This window comes from Pinus tabuliformis, chromosome 1_1, assembly GCF_031772625.1.
Source record: "Pinus tabuliformis cultivar Carrire ecotype Pingquan chromosome 1_1, CPIR1, whole genome shotgun sequence".
NCBI lineage: Eukaryota > Viridiplantae > Streptophyta > Pinopsida > Pinales > Pinaceae > Pinus > Pinus tabuliformis.
Window position 1 is genome coordinate 127305330 of NC_142297.1, and position 17375 is coordinate 127322704.

At 37.9% G+C, this 17375-nt stretch overlaps 1 protein-coding gene across 3 annotated transcripts in view; it reads right to left on the reverse strand.

Annotated features, from left to right (window-relative positions):
* Positions 1-17375, reverse strand: part of LOC149211970 (putative triglyceride lipase) — a 532620-nt gene that overhangs the window by 480063 nt on the left and 35182 nt on the right. For all 3 annotated transcript variants that reach the window (XM_089391636.1, XM_089391634.1, XM_089391635.1), the window contains exon 2: positions 5233-5291. In XM_089391636.1, the coding sequence (XP_089247762.1) occupies positions 5233-5291 (59 nt within the window). The remainder of the gene's footprint in view (positions 1-5232; positions 5292-17375) is intronic.

Sequence of the window (17375 nt, forward strand, 5' to 3'; positions counted from 1 at the left end):
ATCAATAAAAGTGACAAAGTACTCACATTTGCTCAATGACACATAAGACATCATACCACACACATCAAAGTGAATCAACTCAAGTATCCTGGTTAACCTACTATCACTACTTGGGAAGGTTGTCTTGGTATACTTTCCCAAAGAAAACCCCGTGCGCACATCATGGTGCTATGTACTAGACTCTGGCAATCTTGTGATGATCTCCCTCAGTACTCTCATAGCCCCATGGTGCAAGTGGGCCATCCTACTGTGCCACAACTCGCACAAATCACTATTGTTAGTCGTCGAAACCAACGCTCCAATGACTGAAACATGAACTTGTAGAGTTTCCCATGGCGGACTCTAATCACTCTAACAAAAGTGATACTAGATCCCCTGGGATACATAAGGACCTGTCCATCTCAGGAACACCACCTCAAATCCCTTGTCCTTAATAATGGACACTGATATCAGGTTCTTTTGTTGGTTGATGTAGCTCGGACAGGTGTTCTAGCCTCAGGTGGTGTCAATGAAGCTAGGAACACCAGCATTTTTTACAACACTTAAAACAAACTTATCTCATGGTAAGATTTCCTTGTTTTTCGTGTTGCAGCAGTTCCTATAATCATGTGCTTGTCTGCCTCATTTTCTGTGCCTACATGTGCTCAGAAATCACTGTTTGACAGCTCTGACAGGCTGCAATAAATGCCCAGTCAGTATACCTCTTATTCTAATACAGCCTCCTTGAAAAACACGTTGATTTGATAGCAGTAAATTCAGTCCCTCTTTCAGCAATAAATGCACTCAGACAGCTCATCGATTTTCAGCCCAGCCTGCCTCGAAAATTATGCTAGAGCTCAGTCAAACACTCAGGAAGATACCTAAGTATGTGTGCCTCCTCCTGTCCTTGGAATACATATTGATTTCCTTGCTGCTGCAGCTGTTGTACCCTCCTTCCTCTGCTATACCTTTTTCTCTCGGCGTCCTTAGCTCCTTGTCTCCAAATCTCATGAAGCAAGTGTGCAATTTTTCCTTTTAACCTTTACTGTTTCCCTTTTGTTCTCTCATTAAGAAGAGAGACCTAACCCTGAGATCTAATGGTTGAGATTGGATCTTAGCCAATTAGATCAAGGGTGGAGATCTAATCTCTCATTGAAATTTGACCCATGAGACTTTTTCCCCTTAGTCCCCTTTTCACTAATTACTCAAAAGATACTTATGACTTTATTTCTCTTAAAGTCACTTTATGACTTTATAAACTCACTTTAACTTTATTTCCCATAAAGTTAAGTAAAGAGAGTCACATTATGACACTCCTTCCTACGCTAGACACCAAGCCTTAAGAACACTTGTCCTTGGTACTCCTTTTCTAACACTTAGCAGCCCTTATTTCTGCAAAATACATTCCATACAAAAAATCCTTCAATCGTGTTTCAATATCTGGCAAGATCTCCATTTGGGAGTTTCCTTGAGGGCATAATCTGCAGCTGGATCAACTAATTGTCCAGTCAAAGCTGTTCCCTCTAGAACCAATGTTGCAAACATCGGCATCGGGATAAAATCAGCAAGGGTCTGTGAAACCAAAATATCGTAAAAAATTGGGAAACTATCGATAAAAATTGGCAAACATCGGCTAGGCCAAGAAATCACGATTTCGCAAATTTTTCACGATAAAATCAGGATGTTTGCAACACTTTCTAGAACTTTGCTCCAGGACAGCATTTTGATCTCTATTATACCATTTTGGTGATGTAGAATAATGGTTACAAAAGGCAAAATCTTCGTCACTGCTGCTCTTTTATAAGTGGAAATATTCCCTGGGGAAATTCTTTAATTTGGGTTTGCCCTTGCTGAGGTTGCCTGTTTCATTCAGATCATTCTCAAATAGCTAAGATAATTCTCACACATTTAAATGAAGTCTTCTTGTCCAGAGCAAGCATTTCAGAATTCATCTTCTTGCTCTATTGGATCCAGCATTTGGGCTTGTACCCACTTGGATTTGCATTAGGAAACAGGCTTAGATTGCTAATGGATGTGGTATTCCTGGAATGGTTTTCACTTGTTAAGATCTCAGCAACGAAAAGTTTAGCATTAAAACATTAAGCCCTCTGCTGTTTCTGTAGAGTTTGAGATAGTTCTTCTATCGTTTGGAAACATATCTAGTCTGTTGTTTTTCAGTTGGATATTGACCACTGTTAATGCTGGACAACAAATTCTGGACCCTAATCTGAAAAGATATGAACTTGATTAATGCTGGATGACAAATTCTGGACCCTGATCTGAAAAGATATGAACTTGAGGTGTTTCATTTTAGTCTCATCTGCTAAGTAACCTGACACGGGGATTCAGGATTTGTAGGATACGGGGATTCGGGATTCGGATTCGGACACGTTGATCCCCCGGAACAGGTCACGTAGGATTCGTTCTATATTATTTTATTAATATATATATATTTAAAATATATATATATAGATATATTAGAAATTAGATATTTCTTACACAATCTCATTAATGATACAAAGTCATTGATTTCAAACATAGATCTTCATCTAGATGTTAGTTTTATTATTTACAAAGTAAGTTAGTAACATTATAGCATGCATAGTACATAAAAAAATTCAAATACATGTCACATAAATCATGATTCATAAATGAAAGACAACATACAAGATAGTAAGATAAAGACACTGACAGCTGTAGTTTTCTCATTAAGTCATCAAATCAAAATGTGTTACATAGGTAGTACAATGCCAATGGCAAATAGAAATAGAAAATATAAAGCAACTACAGGTATACAAGCCTCAAGGCAATAGGTAGCCCATGACTCATGAGTCATCAATCCTCATAGTCATCATTAGAATCAACATCAATGTCCTCATCATCATGGTCACCACTGCTCTCCTTTGCGTCCTCCTCCTCCCCAGTATCCATAGTCGCCTCTGCATCTGCTGGTGTGGAGGATGACCCCTCTAAAATATCACCGTCATCAAATCTAACAAGCTCTAGCACTAGATCATTGAGATCCATGTTGGCCAATGCCAACTCAACATTGTTGTCCAAACCCATATCATCAGGAAAGACATCCCACATCTTTGTCTTTCCCGTCAACCACTCTTCCCTCTGCTTGTAAATAAGACAAAGATTGCTGTTCACATACACCATTGTCTTTGCCCTGGACTGCTCAAGCCTGCTCTTCTTCACACTATACAAATTCCCATATGTGCTCCAATTCCTCTCGCAACAAGAGGATGAAATCACCTGAGAGAGGAGCCTCATGGCTAACTGTTGAAGAGGAGGGCTTGTTGCCCCATGATTTGCCCACAAAGAATAGGGCTTCTTAGCCCCCTTGTCTTTAATCACATCATATCCTGCAAATCGACCAATGCTAGTGGAAAACTCTGCAAAAGCATCCTCCACCTCATCAAGCAATGCTCTATCCTGGAAAACCCGCTTGAATGCATCTTTCCTCCCCTATGAGATTTCACCATCCATGTGAGGAAGGAATCTGCGAGAAGGCCCACCATTCAGCCACTCATGGCTGTAGTATTTTGGGTTCAATGAGTGAGCCAAACAATGTAAAGGTGTGCAATTCTTGTCCCATCCGCTGACAAGAATATCATGTATAGTACCACAGAAGGCCTCTGGTGATGTATCATACTCGGGGCACTCACTCTGTAAAATAATGCTCTTCACAGACTCAATCATGGAATCCCATCCCTCATAGACCTCTCCTAGGATGGGTTTGTCTGTATCTGCATAAACCCTCATAAACCTCATAAACCCTCACCTTTTTGGGATTCAAATCCCAAAATTGGGACACGAGCGGGATTCGATCGTGTCCCGTTAGGACACGTTGTGTCCCATTTTTGGATTCAAATTCCCATTGAATCGTGTCGGATTCCTGGGATTCGGACACGTGGCCTGTTTTGGACGAATCCGGTTTCAGAGCTTCTCTGAGTACTGACTTCAAATTTTAACTTGAAAATAACCCTATATTATAACCCGTTACTAGAGAACCCTTAATAGTGATTGGGCTTGGGGTGCAGTTTAGAAATAACATTGCATTAATTTTTGGCCCAAGAATATCTTAACAAAATAATGATTGTTGGGTTTCTAGAAACCCAAGCCGAACTCAGTGGAGTCTTAAACCAGAATAAAGATAAACATAATAAGCTGACAGTGAAATTTAGTCAGAAATGAACTATCATAATCACTCGAGATTGCAGAAAAGTAGTATAAAACCAAATCAGCCATATCTTTTGGACCTTGGTATTCAACATTATGTTAGCTTGACTTATGAGTAGATGTATTTTGTGGCTTTCGAACTTGGTTACCGAATCAAGCAAGAAGAACCATGCAAGATATTTTTATGGGAAGCAAATCCTGAAGCTAGTACTGTTATGTATTTTCTATGCATGATTTCTAAATTGGTAATACAACTGTAGTCAGCAGAGTTCAGATTGGGCAGAGTTCTTAGAGGGATTTAAACAGTATAATGAGAGAACTGGGTGCAGAATACTTATTCCTCCAAGTCAGCCACTGCATAAGATAACTTTATTAGCCCTGAGGGTTAGCTCAATTGGTCGAATCTCCATCGTTGAAGCACCTTTGCTATTGAGAGGTCATGGGTTCAAATCTATTGACACTCTCAGAGTCAGACTCCGTGGTTGAGCCGGCAGGAAGTGATCCCATTGGGTGGATCTGCCTGATACAAATATTCCGTGGATGTAGCAGTCACCAATCTCCGGGGTCCATGAACTACATAGAACAAAACCAAAAAAACTATACTGGCTTTTTTTTTCTTGGCATAACTCTCAGTAATTGTCATCTGTTATCATATTTCTGGAAAATAAAATTCCCTCCATATCAGGGTCATCAGCTGTATTCTACAGAGTTTTATATGAAGGCACTATTGTCACACTAATTCATTGAACCGATTGTATATCATTAGATTAGTGATTTTAATTGTCTTGAATAACAAGTTTTGTATCTTTATGAATATGGGTACATTACATAGGGCTTCTGATGTAACTGATAAGATTACCAATGCCCAACCAAGATATGGCTTCTGAGAAAGTCCTAATCCTTCATGCTTAGGCCTTATGAAAAATGGCTCCTCATCCTCTGAAATTCTAGTCTCTTCTATTTTGAGGGCAATTTCTGTGCTTAACTTTATTATCTGAAAATTGTAACAAACAATTCTGGTCCTGATACTTTCAAAAATAAGTTACAGGTTTGAGGATCTTAACTTACTCTGAGAGAAAAACTGTTTCACATTCTCCTGCATCAATTTCACGTACTCCAACTTTCTCCTATGCAAATATAAGTGTTCATCAGTGTTACAGAAAAAAAATTTACAAAATTGTACAAACATCTGCATGCTATACCAACAAGAACTAGTTTACCAAGACTAATTTTATAATGGTTAACAAAATAACCACTGTATTCTGAAATAAAATAGAGTAACACTGCAATTTAAAGCATGGCTTCTGTTTTTGTAAAATCTTAAAATTTCAGTAACTTTAACCTATATGCAAAAGGTTGCTAAGAAAAATTATTCCGAATTTACTTAACATGAAATCATTAACATCGTCAAAATATTTATCCCAAGTTCAAATAATTTAAAGACTTGATTTCTAAGCTCTGGTCTATTTAAGATAAATTCTCAAACACTTTTATGTTGAAATTTGGGTAGCTCGGAAGGTATTTCCGAGTGGTGAAAACCCACCAAAAGGAAGTTGTTGGGCAAGTTAACCAAGTTTGGGGTTTTAGACCTAAAGCGGAGGGTTTAGAAGAAGAAAAATAATTTATTTTGTATTTTTGAGTCATGTAAGCTTAGGTCGGCCAGCTAGGCTGAGGGTCATGACCGTTGGAATTTCCACCGCTCAAACTAGGATATATATGAGACCAGTGGAGTGGAAAATCACAAGGTGAGAAGGACTTCATCTTGTGGAGCAAAGAAATCCTAGAGGAGCCGCAGTTTGTCCAAGAGAAGGCTTAGTTTGGGAGAGTTCTTTCTATAGCAGAGAAGGCCAAGGTAATCTGACCCAGAGGGAGCCGAGTTCTGGGGAGGAGGGTCGAAGTTAGGCCGCAGTTAAGGCCTCAGGAAGGTGGTCCGGGGCTGCAGGAAGTGGCTTAGGCTGCAGGCCTGGCCTCAAGGCAATAGAATAACCGCAGGGCTCAGATCTGTAGGCTGAGGGTTTGATCAAGGGGCTGAGGGCAAGAAAAAGAAATTGAGGGCCTAGCCAAGGGCACAGAAAGCTACAAGCAGGAAGACCAAGGTTTGCTGATGAAGATTGGAGCTTGGTAGAGGCCAGATTTAGCCCTGGATCAGATAGAAACAGACCTAGCCGAGGTATCCCTGGCCTAGAAAAGGAAGGCTAAGGGCAGAAGAAGGGTTTCACAAGGTCTGTTATGTTATTGAGGTTGAACAATAAAGGACAGCAGCTGAATAGTGGTACAAGGAACAAAATGTATGACAATAAAAGTCTGTTGGATGAAGGAAGACCTAACAACAAGGTATTTAGTGCTGGTTTAGTACAGGCAGCTAAAGGAGCAGCCTACCTGTGAGCAGTAATTGACAGTGATCTAAAGGGAGCTGATCATTGCGTGAAGATTGGAGGCAAAGGACGGCCAGGAGCAGTGGACAAGAGGACTAAAAGGGCTGACTGAAAAGGACTTGTTAATCTAGGTTGTCATTGATGTCAATCGTTGATGTCAGTGGCCAGGATGGCAAATACTCTTGAAGATGCCTTAGCCCTAACACATTGATGCAAGTCTTGTTGATACCCATGATACCTTTAAAGAAGCCCTAATCCTAATCAACTTGATGGCCTAATCCTAATAATTCCATGACAACAATGACCCTAGCTTTATTGAAAACCTAACCTTGCTATCCTAAGTCTGAAATGCATATGCCAAATATTTAACACTGCCCTAGGAGCATAAAGATGATGAAATCCTAGATAATGAAATCCTTGATAAAACCCTAACCCCAATTTGTATAAAACCTGAACTCTAATATTATAACAAAACTAGCCCTAAATAATATTCATTTGACTTCATAAAAAAATTAAAAATCCTAAATTCTAAACCTTCCTATAAAATCCCTAAACCCTAACCATACATTTACACTACCATACATTACACATTACAAAACATATTTAATAAACATAATCCTTGGCTCCAAATATCTTTTGAAACAACATAGAAAATCCTTATTAACAACAATGAAATAACTTTGATTAATGGCAGACAAGCATGGCATACATGTTCCCTATGACCATACATGGCAAACATAATGCAGCAGCATGGTGTAACACATCACTCATGGGATACAACACTTGCATGGCAGACAAGGTCTTATATGATCCATGTTTCACATGGCAGACAAGGTCCTATATTATCCATCACATGGCAGATAGATGTAATGTATACATCACATGGCACACAAATAAAAAAAATTGTTATAATATCCTAAAGATATGTCAGCTACTAAAAATATGACTGTCGGCTCTCCTTCATACATAACAATTCGACTCATAAAAAGGTATATATACACGTTTGTGCTCCTCACTCTAAATGAAGACATCTCAGTCAATGAATATAGGAGAAGAAGCATAGAAGAAAACAGGAGGCCGAGGAGAACAAAGGATATTTCTTTTAGGCATAAAAACTCAGACTGATTTAAAGAGGATGTTGAGATTTCCATTCGGGCTAATTGATTGGGTTATCATTCCAGATATCAAGAAGCAGACTTCGGTGTGTTGTCGCGGGGATTGGCACGACAACGCTCAGACCGGGGGCTGTCACTCTGATCCCCGATCCCTCCGTTTAAGCCTGTCTCCCGCGGCAAAGGGGGGTAGTCCCTGTGAGATGATGAGACCAACTGTCGACCAATTGGTTGGGAGACACGAGACACGATTAGGATAAGCACTAAAATGATTTGATTAATTGAGCAGACCAGTGCCTTAAGAGATTGCTGTAAAAAATGATTACTTGTTAAATGATATAGAAACATGAACCATGAACAGCAATCATCTATCATCAGCTAAATCACAATGCTCAAAATGATATCCAGCAACTGAAAATTTTGAAGAGATAAATCCCTTAAAACACCACGAGAATCGTAAATCATTAACCAGGTATCAATTCGCATCTCAACTTAAAAATTTAATCTCAGCGTGAACGATGATAATTCCCGAAAATAACTGGATCTGACGAAAAAAATTTCCAATTTTTTTTTTTTTTTTTTTTTTTTTTTTAATAAAATCTAAAAAAAATTAAAACTATTTAATCTAAAATCTAAAGAAATTTTTTTTATTTTTTTATATTATAAAAATGAAAACTTAAAAATCCTAAAAATTTAAACTTAGAGTCTAATTAAAACAAAATTTTAAATCAAAATGTAACTACGTTTAACCCCTTTTTTTTTTTTAATTTTATAACCAAACTAAAACCAAAATTTAAATCTAATTAAAATCTAATAAATAACTTATGCAAAAATATATATAAACCTAAACTATAATCTAAATAACTAAATCAAAATCTAAAATCTAAAATCGTAAAAATCCCTCAAAAAATATTTTTTTATTATTATTATTATTATTATTATTATTATTTTTATTTTTATTTTATTATGAAAATGAAAAATTAAAAAAAAATCTAAAAAAGGGATAAAACTTAAAGCTTAAAAATCTAAATAGAATACATAACTATATCCTAAATCTAAAAAACTTAAATGAAATTAAAATCTAAAAAGGAAATGAAATACGTAACTATGCAAAACCTATTATATATCCATATCAAAAATAAAGCGATTTACCTGATACGTGAAAGCATTGACGGCAGACCAGACCACTGAAAACGCAAAGGGTTCTGAAGATAATACCTGGCATGTGATATCTTTAAACAGAAATTGAAAACAATTTGCGTTACCGCCTGAAGATTGCCGAATGAAATCGATGGATGCTGTTGTGCGAATGATTGATGACGGATTCACTAGTAAAACCTGCGTAACTGTGGTTCAAGCCATGAAACGTCCTGATCGCGTGAAACCGGTGAGGCTGACGGTTATTGCTTCTGCTTTCTCCAGCGGTGATTGACAAAACGCGTGGATACTCCTGACGTCTTCCCTCGCCAACACTTGAGAAACTTAAGATGATTATATGCGGATTCACAGAATTTTGATGGAGGAATGACGGCGGCGAGAAGGGGTCACGATTTTCTTTTATTTGTAAGACCCAAAAACGCTGAGCCCGTGGTCCAAACAAAAATTCCACTAACAATGCTTTAACCTGGCCCGTGCTGTGTGTTTGCAGTGTATGGAGCAGCTTGGAAACGTGGAGCAACGTACAAGACTGTAAATCGATGGACTTTCCCTTGTCGTCCACGCTGAAAACTGGTGTTCGTGCTGAAATCTGCTGCTTGTGCACTGTGTGTCAGCGTATCAACCTTGACGGCAGTCCTGCAATTACAAATACGACAAAACCCTAATCAAAACTGCTCAAAAAAAAATTTGAAATCCAAAAACAGCTGATTAATTTACAGATTTGGCCCCTTAACAACCAGATTTAGCAGTGAGCACAGAAAATATTTTAAAGAACAGAAATTTCAGATCGTCACTGTGAAGAACTTCAGAAAATCTCTCATGCAAACTTAGAAAAATAAACCGAATGATAGACCCAAGATCAAATCCAACTGGGCTCAGCAAAAAATGCTTGCGGGAGTTGGCTGGTTCAGCCGAGAACTTCCCCGAACGCCCACAAAATTTCTTCATAAAATGCTTTCTGCACAGCTCAAAACAACCGTCAATAAAGAGGGCAAAAATGCTACTAGATCTCAAACAGTAATGAAGATACCTGCCATTACTTCAGAAACCCTAACAGCACCCAAACCCCAGCAAGTGAACAAAATACCTGTGCTCACAATACTCTACAAAAAGCTATTATTAATGGCTGAAAATAAAATATGCAGAAAATTTAAACAATCTCACAGCATTTCAAGAGAGTAACACCAGCAAGATATGGACCCCAAAGTCTTCTTTTATTAACCAGAAATCAGATTACAAGAGAGCTTCTTCAGTATCAGACTCACAGATCGAATGAATCGAAAATGACTCCTAGCACCCTATTTAAAGGAAATGATCCAACGGCTAGTTCGATTGATCCATGTAGAAATGATCTCGACCGTTGATGAGGATCAAGATATCTCTTAATCTCATCCGTCGATTTATTCACTTAATTTTTTATTATTATTTTTTAAATTTTTTATTATTTATTATTTTATTTCATTTTTTTTTTTATTTTTTTTTTTTTTTTTTTTTTTTTTTTTATTTTATTATTTTTATTCATTTTTTAATTTTTTTAATTCATTTTAAAATGGATCATCGAACTAAGCCTTCGGAAACATCACCTAGGACCTAGGACTTAGGACTCGTGAGGGGATTTACAACATTTTTCGACCCTCAGGACACATTATATCATGACTTTTACAATTTACATCTTAAGGGACAAACCCATTTAATACAGATCCTCACAAATCACCCAGTTCTGCGACACAACTATAATCTAGCAGATCAACACACTAGGATTCTCCTAAAGTTCTAAGTGACAAAATCCATCCCGGCTTTGGGGTCAGGTTTGAAGGAAAACTCTGCCGATCCATTGACCGGTGAGACGAAAAACCTTCCGGGACGTAGATTACCACTAGAAAGTTAGGTCCACCTAGGCAATTCACATACACGACTCATATCTGCTAAGATTATTTACAATTAATACATGCAGACTGGGTTTACAATTAGATTGATCAAGCTGCTGATGACTGCTGGATGGCACGGACACGCTGATCAGGTGCTGCCCCTTTCTTGCAAAGAAAAAGGGGGTGTACTGCATGGGTAGTTGACCAGTAGAGGTCAACATCTGGCTCTACTTGGGGACACGTTGCTGCTTGCAGGAATGTGAGAATCCAGAATCTGCAACCATACAACACAAAAATAAGTAGCGTCCATCCAAAAATCATCATATAACATTAAGCACAGGAAAGATAAAAGCTCTTCATTTATTGACTATCTAAAGCAGAAACAAAAATGCGGAAAAAACAAGGAGTAGGGTTAGAAATACGATACAAAGGATGCCCTACGGCATCAGATGTGTTCAATATAGTGCATACTGAGCATTTGCCTGCTTTCAGGCAAATCTGTCGACTGCTTGTCGGATGTGCCATGTCCAATTTTGCATATGGTAGGACTCTTTCCTATCCGAAAATCAAGCTGCTCACGGGCATCTGATGCATCAAATCTTCTTCTTATTTTCTTTCTCTTACGTTTTTTCTTTCTGGCAGGTTGAATTACTGATGACTTGGAACTCTCTGTTTCAAAACTATCAAATGAAGTATGCGTGATATGTCTTTCTTTAGCCCGCATCTGATCTTTATCATTCTTAAGTCTATCCGGATCACCTTCAATTAACAATCTTTCAATCGAATTAATAACCTCCTCATAATAAGATGGAGCTTGTTGCAGCACATGGGAAGGCTCCTGATCTATTGATGTCACCTGGTTTCTTTCATCTTCCAGTTGCTGAAACCTTTGAACCTGTATTTTAAATGCATCTATCTGACTAGAGTGTTCAACCTTTATAGCGCTGATTTGTCTGGCATGGTGTTCTTGCATATCTTTTATTACTTTAACATTTCCTTCCTTTATGTTCATCAAGCAATGTTGTATGGAATTTATTTCTTCTTTATGATTCGCTTGCATGTCAGCCACTTGATTATTATGATTGAACGTCATGATAGTCATTTCCTCATCCATAGTTAATAACTTGTTTTGCATAGAGTCAATTTCCTTATCATGATCAGCTTTCATGGTCACCATATTTTCCTCTAAGACTGACAACCTGCTTTGCATGATTCTAATTTCTGTTTCATAATTAGTTTTTATGGCCTCAATTTCTTTAGCATGGTGACTTTGCGTGACCTCAATCTCCCTATTACGTTTTTCCAGGTGGGTGCATAAAGTTTTCATATCATTGACATAATGAGTTTGATTGATTTCCATATTTCTTACCAGCATCATTAGGTCTCGTATTATTTGCTTTTGCTCTTCCTTTTCATTGTCATTTGTCCCTGATTTTTCACTATCATGAACTTGATCTGCAACATTTCCAGTGGATGACACATTCTGACATGATGAATCGTCTTGGGATCTTTCAGCTGGACCTCTTATCAAATTACTTTCATTCTGTTGCACAATTTTAGAGGCAGAAGGCAAGCTGTTTGGATAACCATATCTATTTTTAAAAGCATCGACAATGTCTTCTAAAGAAGTGAAAGATTCCTTTGGAAAATTGTTAAACCAATTCAAAGCATCATCTTTTAAAGAAAGGACAAATAGACGCATTTTGATATCTTCATGATTAAACTGAGGGGATCTACAGTATATGGTCATGATGCGAGTAAACAACACTATATGCCTTCTAACAGCGATTGGATCACCACCCGAGAAAATAGGTAACTTAGGAATGGCATCTTCCGGAAAATCATGGAGACGTTCAGTAAAACGACATGGCTTAAATGAATAATCCATGATGAATGATAAGGGATTAAAAGGATGATAGAACTAGATATCTGCTCAAGAAAATCAAGAGATGAAAACAGTGGAGTCGCCACTTGAACAATGAATCTGATTCTAGGATCCAAAAGGTAACCACAAGCAAATATGAGGAAAGCTTCTTGTCTGGGAAAAATGAGAAAGTGGAGTCGCCACCCAAACAAGAAACAAATCCAAGAGATGCAGTTGATATGGGACGAAAAGATGTCAATAATATTGAATCTGCCAGCTCAACTGAGAGGTGAGAGATGAGAAGATAAATGTCGATGAAACTCCGAGAAAACAAAGTCCTCGGCAACGGCGCCAAAAAATGTTGTCGCGCGGATTGGCACGACAACGCTCAGACCGGGGGCTGTCACTCTGATCCCCGATCCCTCCGTTTAAGCCTGTCTCCCGCGGCAAAGGGGGGTAGTCCCTGTGAGATGATGAGACCAACTGTCGACCAGTTGGTTGGGAGACACGAGACACGATTAGGATAAGCACTAAAATGGTTTGATTAATTGAGCAGACCAATGCCTTAAGAGATTGCTGTAAAAAATGATTACTTGTTAAATGATATAGAAACATGAACCATGAACAGCAATCATCTATCATCAGCTAAATCACAATGCTCAAAATGATATCCGGCAACTGAAAATTTTGAAGAGATAAATCCCTTAAAACACCACGAGAATCGTAAATCATTAACCAGGTATCAATTCGCATCTCAACTTAAAAATTTAATCTCAGCGTGAACGATGATAATTCCCGAAAATAACTGGATCTGACGAAAAAAATTTCCATTTTTTTTTTTTAATTTATTTATTTATTTATTTATAAAATCTAAAAAAAAATTAAAACTATTTAATCTAAAATCTAAAGAAAATTTTTTATTTTTTTTATATTATAAAAATGAAAACTTAAAAATCCTAAAAATTTAAACTTAGAGTCTAATTAAAACAAAATTTTAAATCAAAATGTAACTACATTTAACCCCTTTTTTTTTTTAATTTTATAACCAAACTAAAACCAAAATTTAAATCTAATTAAAATCTAATAAATAACTTATGCAAAAATATATATAAACCTAAACTATAATCTAAATAACTAAATCAAAATCTAAAATCTAAAATCGTACAAATCCGTCAAAAAATTATTTTTTTATTTTTTTTATTTTTTTTATATTATGAAAATGAAAAATTAAAAAAAAATCTAAAAAAGGGATAAAACTTAAAGCTTAAAAATCTAAATAGAATACATAACTATATCCTAAATCTAAAAAACTTAAATTAAATTAAAATCTAAAAAGGAAATGAAATACGTAACTATGCAAAACCTATTATATATCCATATCAAAAATAAAGCGATTTACCTGATACGTGAAAGCATTGACGGCAGACCACTGAAAACGCAAAGGGTTCTGAAGATAATACCTGGCATGCGATATCTTTAAACAGAAATTGAAAGCAATTTGCGTTACCGCCTGAAGATTGCCGAATGAAATCGATGGATGCTGTTGTGCGAATGATTGATGACGGATTCACTAGTAAAACCTGCGTAACTGTGGTTCAAGCCATGAAACGTCCTGATCGCGTGAAACCGGTGAGGCTGACGGTTATTGCTTCTGCTTTCTCCAGCGGTGATTGACAAAACACGTGGATACTCCTGACGTCTTCCCTCGCCAACACTTGAGAAACTTAAGATGATTATATGCGAATTCACAGAATTTTGATGGAGGAATGACGGCGGCGAGAAGGGGTCACGATTTTCTTTTATTTGTAAGACCCAAAAACGCTGAGCCCGTGGTCCAAACAAAAATTCCACTAACAATGCTTTAACCTGGCCCGTGCTGTGTGTTTGCGGTGTATGGAGCAGCTTGGAAACGTGGAGCAACGTACAAGACTGTAAATCAATGGACTTTCCCTTGTCGTCCACGCTGAAAACTGGTGTTCGTGCTGAAATCTGCTGCTTGTGCACTGTGTGTCAGCGTATCAACCTTGACGGCAGTCCTGCAATTACAAATACGACAAAACCCTAATCAAAACTGCTCAAAAAAAAAATTTGAAATCCAAAAACAGCTGATTAATTTACAGATTTGGCCCCTTAACAGCCAGATTTAGCAGCGAGCACAGAAAATATTTTAAAGAACAGAAATTTCAGATCGTCACTGTGAAGAACTTCAGAAAATCTCTCATGCAAACTTAGAAAAATAAACCGAATGATAGACCCAGGATCAAATCCAACTGGGCTCAGCAAAAAATGCTTGCGGGAGTTGGCTGGTTCAGCCGAGAACTTCCCCGAACGCCCACAAAATTCCTTCATAAAATGCTTTCTGCACAGCTCAAAACAACCGTCAATAAAGAGGGCAAAAATGCTGCTAGATCTCAAACAGTAATGGAGATACCTGCCATTACTTCAGAAACCCTAACAGCACCCAAACCCCAGCAAGTGAACAAGATACCTGTGCTCACAATACTCTACAAAAAGCTATTATTAATGGCTGAAAATAAAATATGCAGAAAATTTAAACAATCTCACAGCATTTCAAGAGAGTAACACCAGCAAGATATGGACCCCAAAGTCTTCTTTTATTAACCAGAAATCAGATTACAAGAGAGCTTCTTCAGTATCAGACTCACAGATCGAATGAATCGAAAATGACTCCTAGCACCCTATTTAAAGGAAATGATCCAACGGCTAGTTCGATTGATCCATGTAGAAATGATCTCGACCGTTGATGAGGATCAAGATATCTCTTGATCTCATCCGTCGATTTATTCACTTAATTTTTTATTATTATTTTTTAAATTTTTTATTATTTATTATTTTATTTCATTTCTTTTTTTAATTTTTTTTTTTTTTTTTTTTATTTTATTATTTTTATTCATTTTTTAATTTTTTTAATTCATTTTAAAATGGATCATCGAACTAAGCCTTCGGAAACATCACCTAGGACCTAGGACTTAGGACTCATGAGGGGATTTACAACATTTTTCGACCCTCAGGACACATTATATCATGACTTTTACAATTTACATCTTAAGGGACAAACCCATTTAATACAGATCCTCACAAATCACCCAGTTCTGCGACACAACTATAATCTAGCAGATCAACACACTAGGATTCTCCTAAAGTTCTAAGTGACAAAATCCATCCCGGCTTTGGGGTCAGGTTTGAAGGAAAACTCTGCCGATCCATGGACCGGTGAGACGAAAAACCTTCCGGGACGTAGATTACCACTAGAAAGTTAGGTCCACCTAGGCAATTCACATACACGACTCATATCTGCTAAGATTATTTACAATTAATACATGCAGACTGGGTTTACAATTAGATTGATCAAGCTGCTGATGACTGCTGGATGGCACGGACACGCTGATCAGGTGCTGCCCCTTTCTTGCAAAGAAAAAGGGGGTGTACTGCATGGGTAGTTGACCAGTAGAGGTCGACACGGTGTACTCATGACATCAAACTCGGATTAACAGTAACAGTTACTTTTTCAGAACTCAGACCTCATATTGCAGCTCGGACCTCCTTAGAACCTGTTCAGAACTCGGACAATGGATAGCTACCACTCCATTACAGCTCAGACAGTGGTCTATAGGACAGAACTGTGGACAGTGAGCTCAGACTGTTATAAGTTCTGTGGGAGACTTAATTGCAGACATCAATTCTTGACAGAATTCTGGTAAAGCTAGCAGCAACAACTTGAAGGACATTGGAAGACATTTGTGAGACCAGCAGTAGTCTTGTTAAAGTCCTTGTTAGAGAAAAACATCAATTGGAAGTGTATATTGAACATCTTGCAGCTAGTCACTTTAGATATCTTCCAAAAACATTGTTGAAGACCTAGAACTGTGGCATTGAGCCATCATTGAAGACTTGTATTTGTGCTTGAGCAGACTTTTGTAACAAAAGCAACATGTGGGCAGTACTTGTGTGAAGGCACAGTCTTGAGAAGCTTGGACAACAAGACTCAGAACTGTGGAGCTCATTAAAAGCCTGGATTACAGTCCCGTGAAAGAATTACAGCCTCAGACCTGTGAAGTGGAGGACAGATCTGTGTGGGTAGAAACACCTGTTGTGAAGCTTCAGATTTGAGGAACAATGCTTAGCATTGGTGCTTGGCTCTGTGGAGGAGCAGTGAAGTATTTGGACAGTGAAGGAGCCTTGGGCAGTGAAGAAATTGAAGCTCTAGACAGTGAATTATTTGGAGCTTTAGACAGTGAAGCTTTTGAGAGTATTGGGCATCATATCCGAAGCAGTTTGTTGAAAACATCCTTGTGAAGGCTTGGGTTGATTTGAGGAACCTTTGAAGACATCATCATTGAGCTAATTCTGAAAACCACTTGAAGCATAATTGGAGGCTTGATTAAAGATTGATCTAAAGTATTGAAGCCAACATTATTGAAGATCTTGGAGACATTAATTGGAGACCATGATGCATCGCTGAAGTCATCATGAGGTAACCTTGAAGAAGTTTGTTTGGGTGACATGAAGAGTTGTGGTGACACCTTCTATGAGACAAGGTTGTCATTGATGATATGATGTGACGATTAAGAGAAGGGATTGTTGAAGATTGACAGGGCTCGTTGAAGAAGACTTTGGTAACCATGAACAACAACCTAACATATCTTGACAAAGCAAAGCTTAAGGACTGGTGTCCTTGGAGTTGGTGCTCCTAAACTCAAGGTTGGTGCCTTGGATAAGATAGGGTCGAAGCCCTAGAAGTCGGAGCCTCACTAAAGTCCAAGTAGGTGCTTGGCACATCCCAGGTTGGAGCCTGGGTGTCTTCATCAAGGGT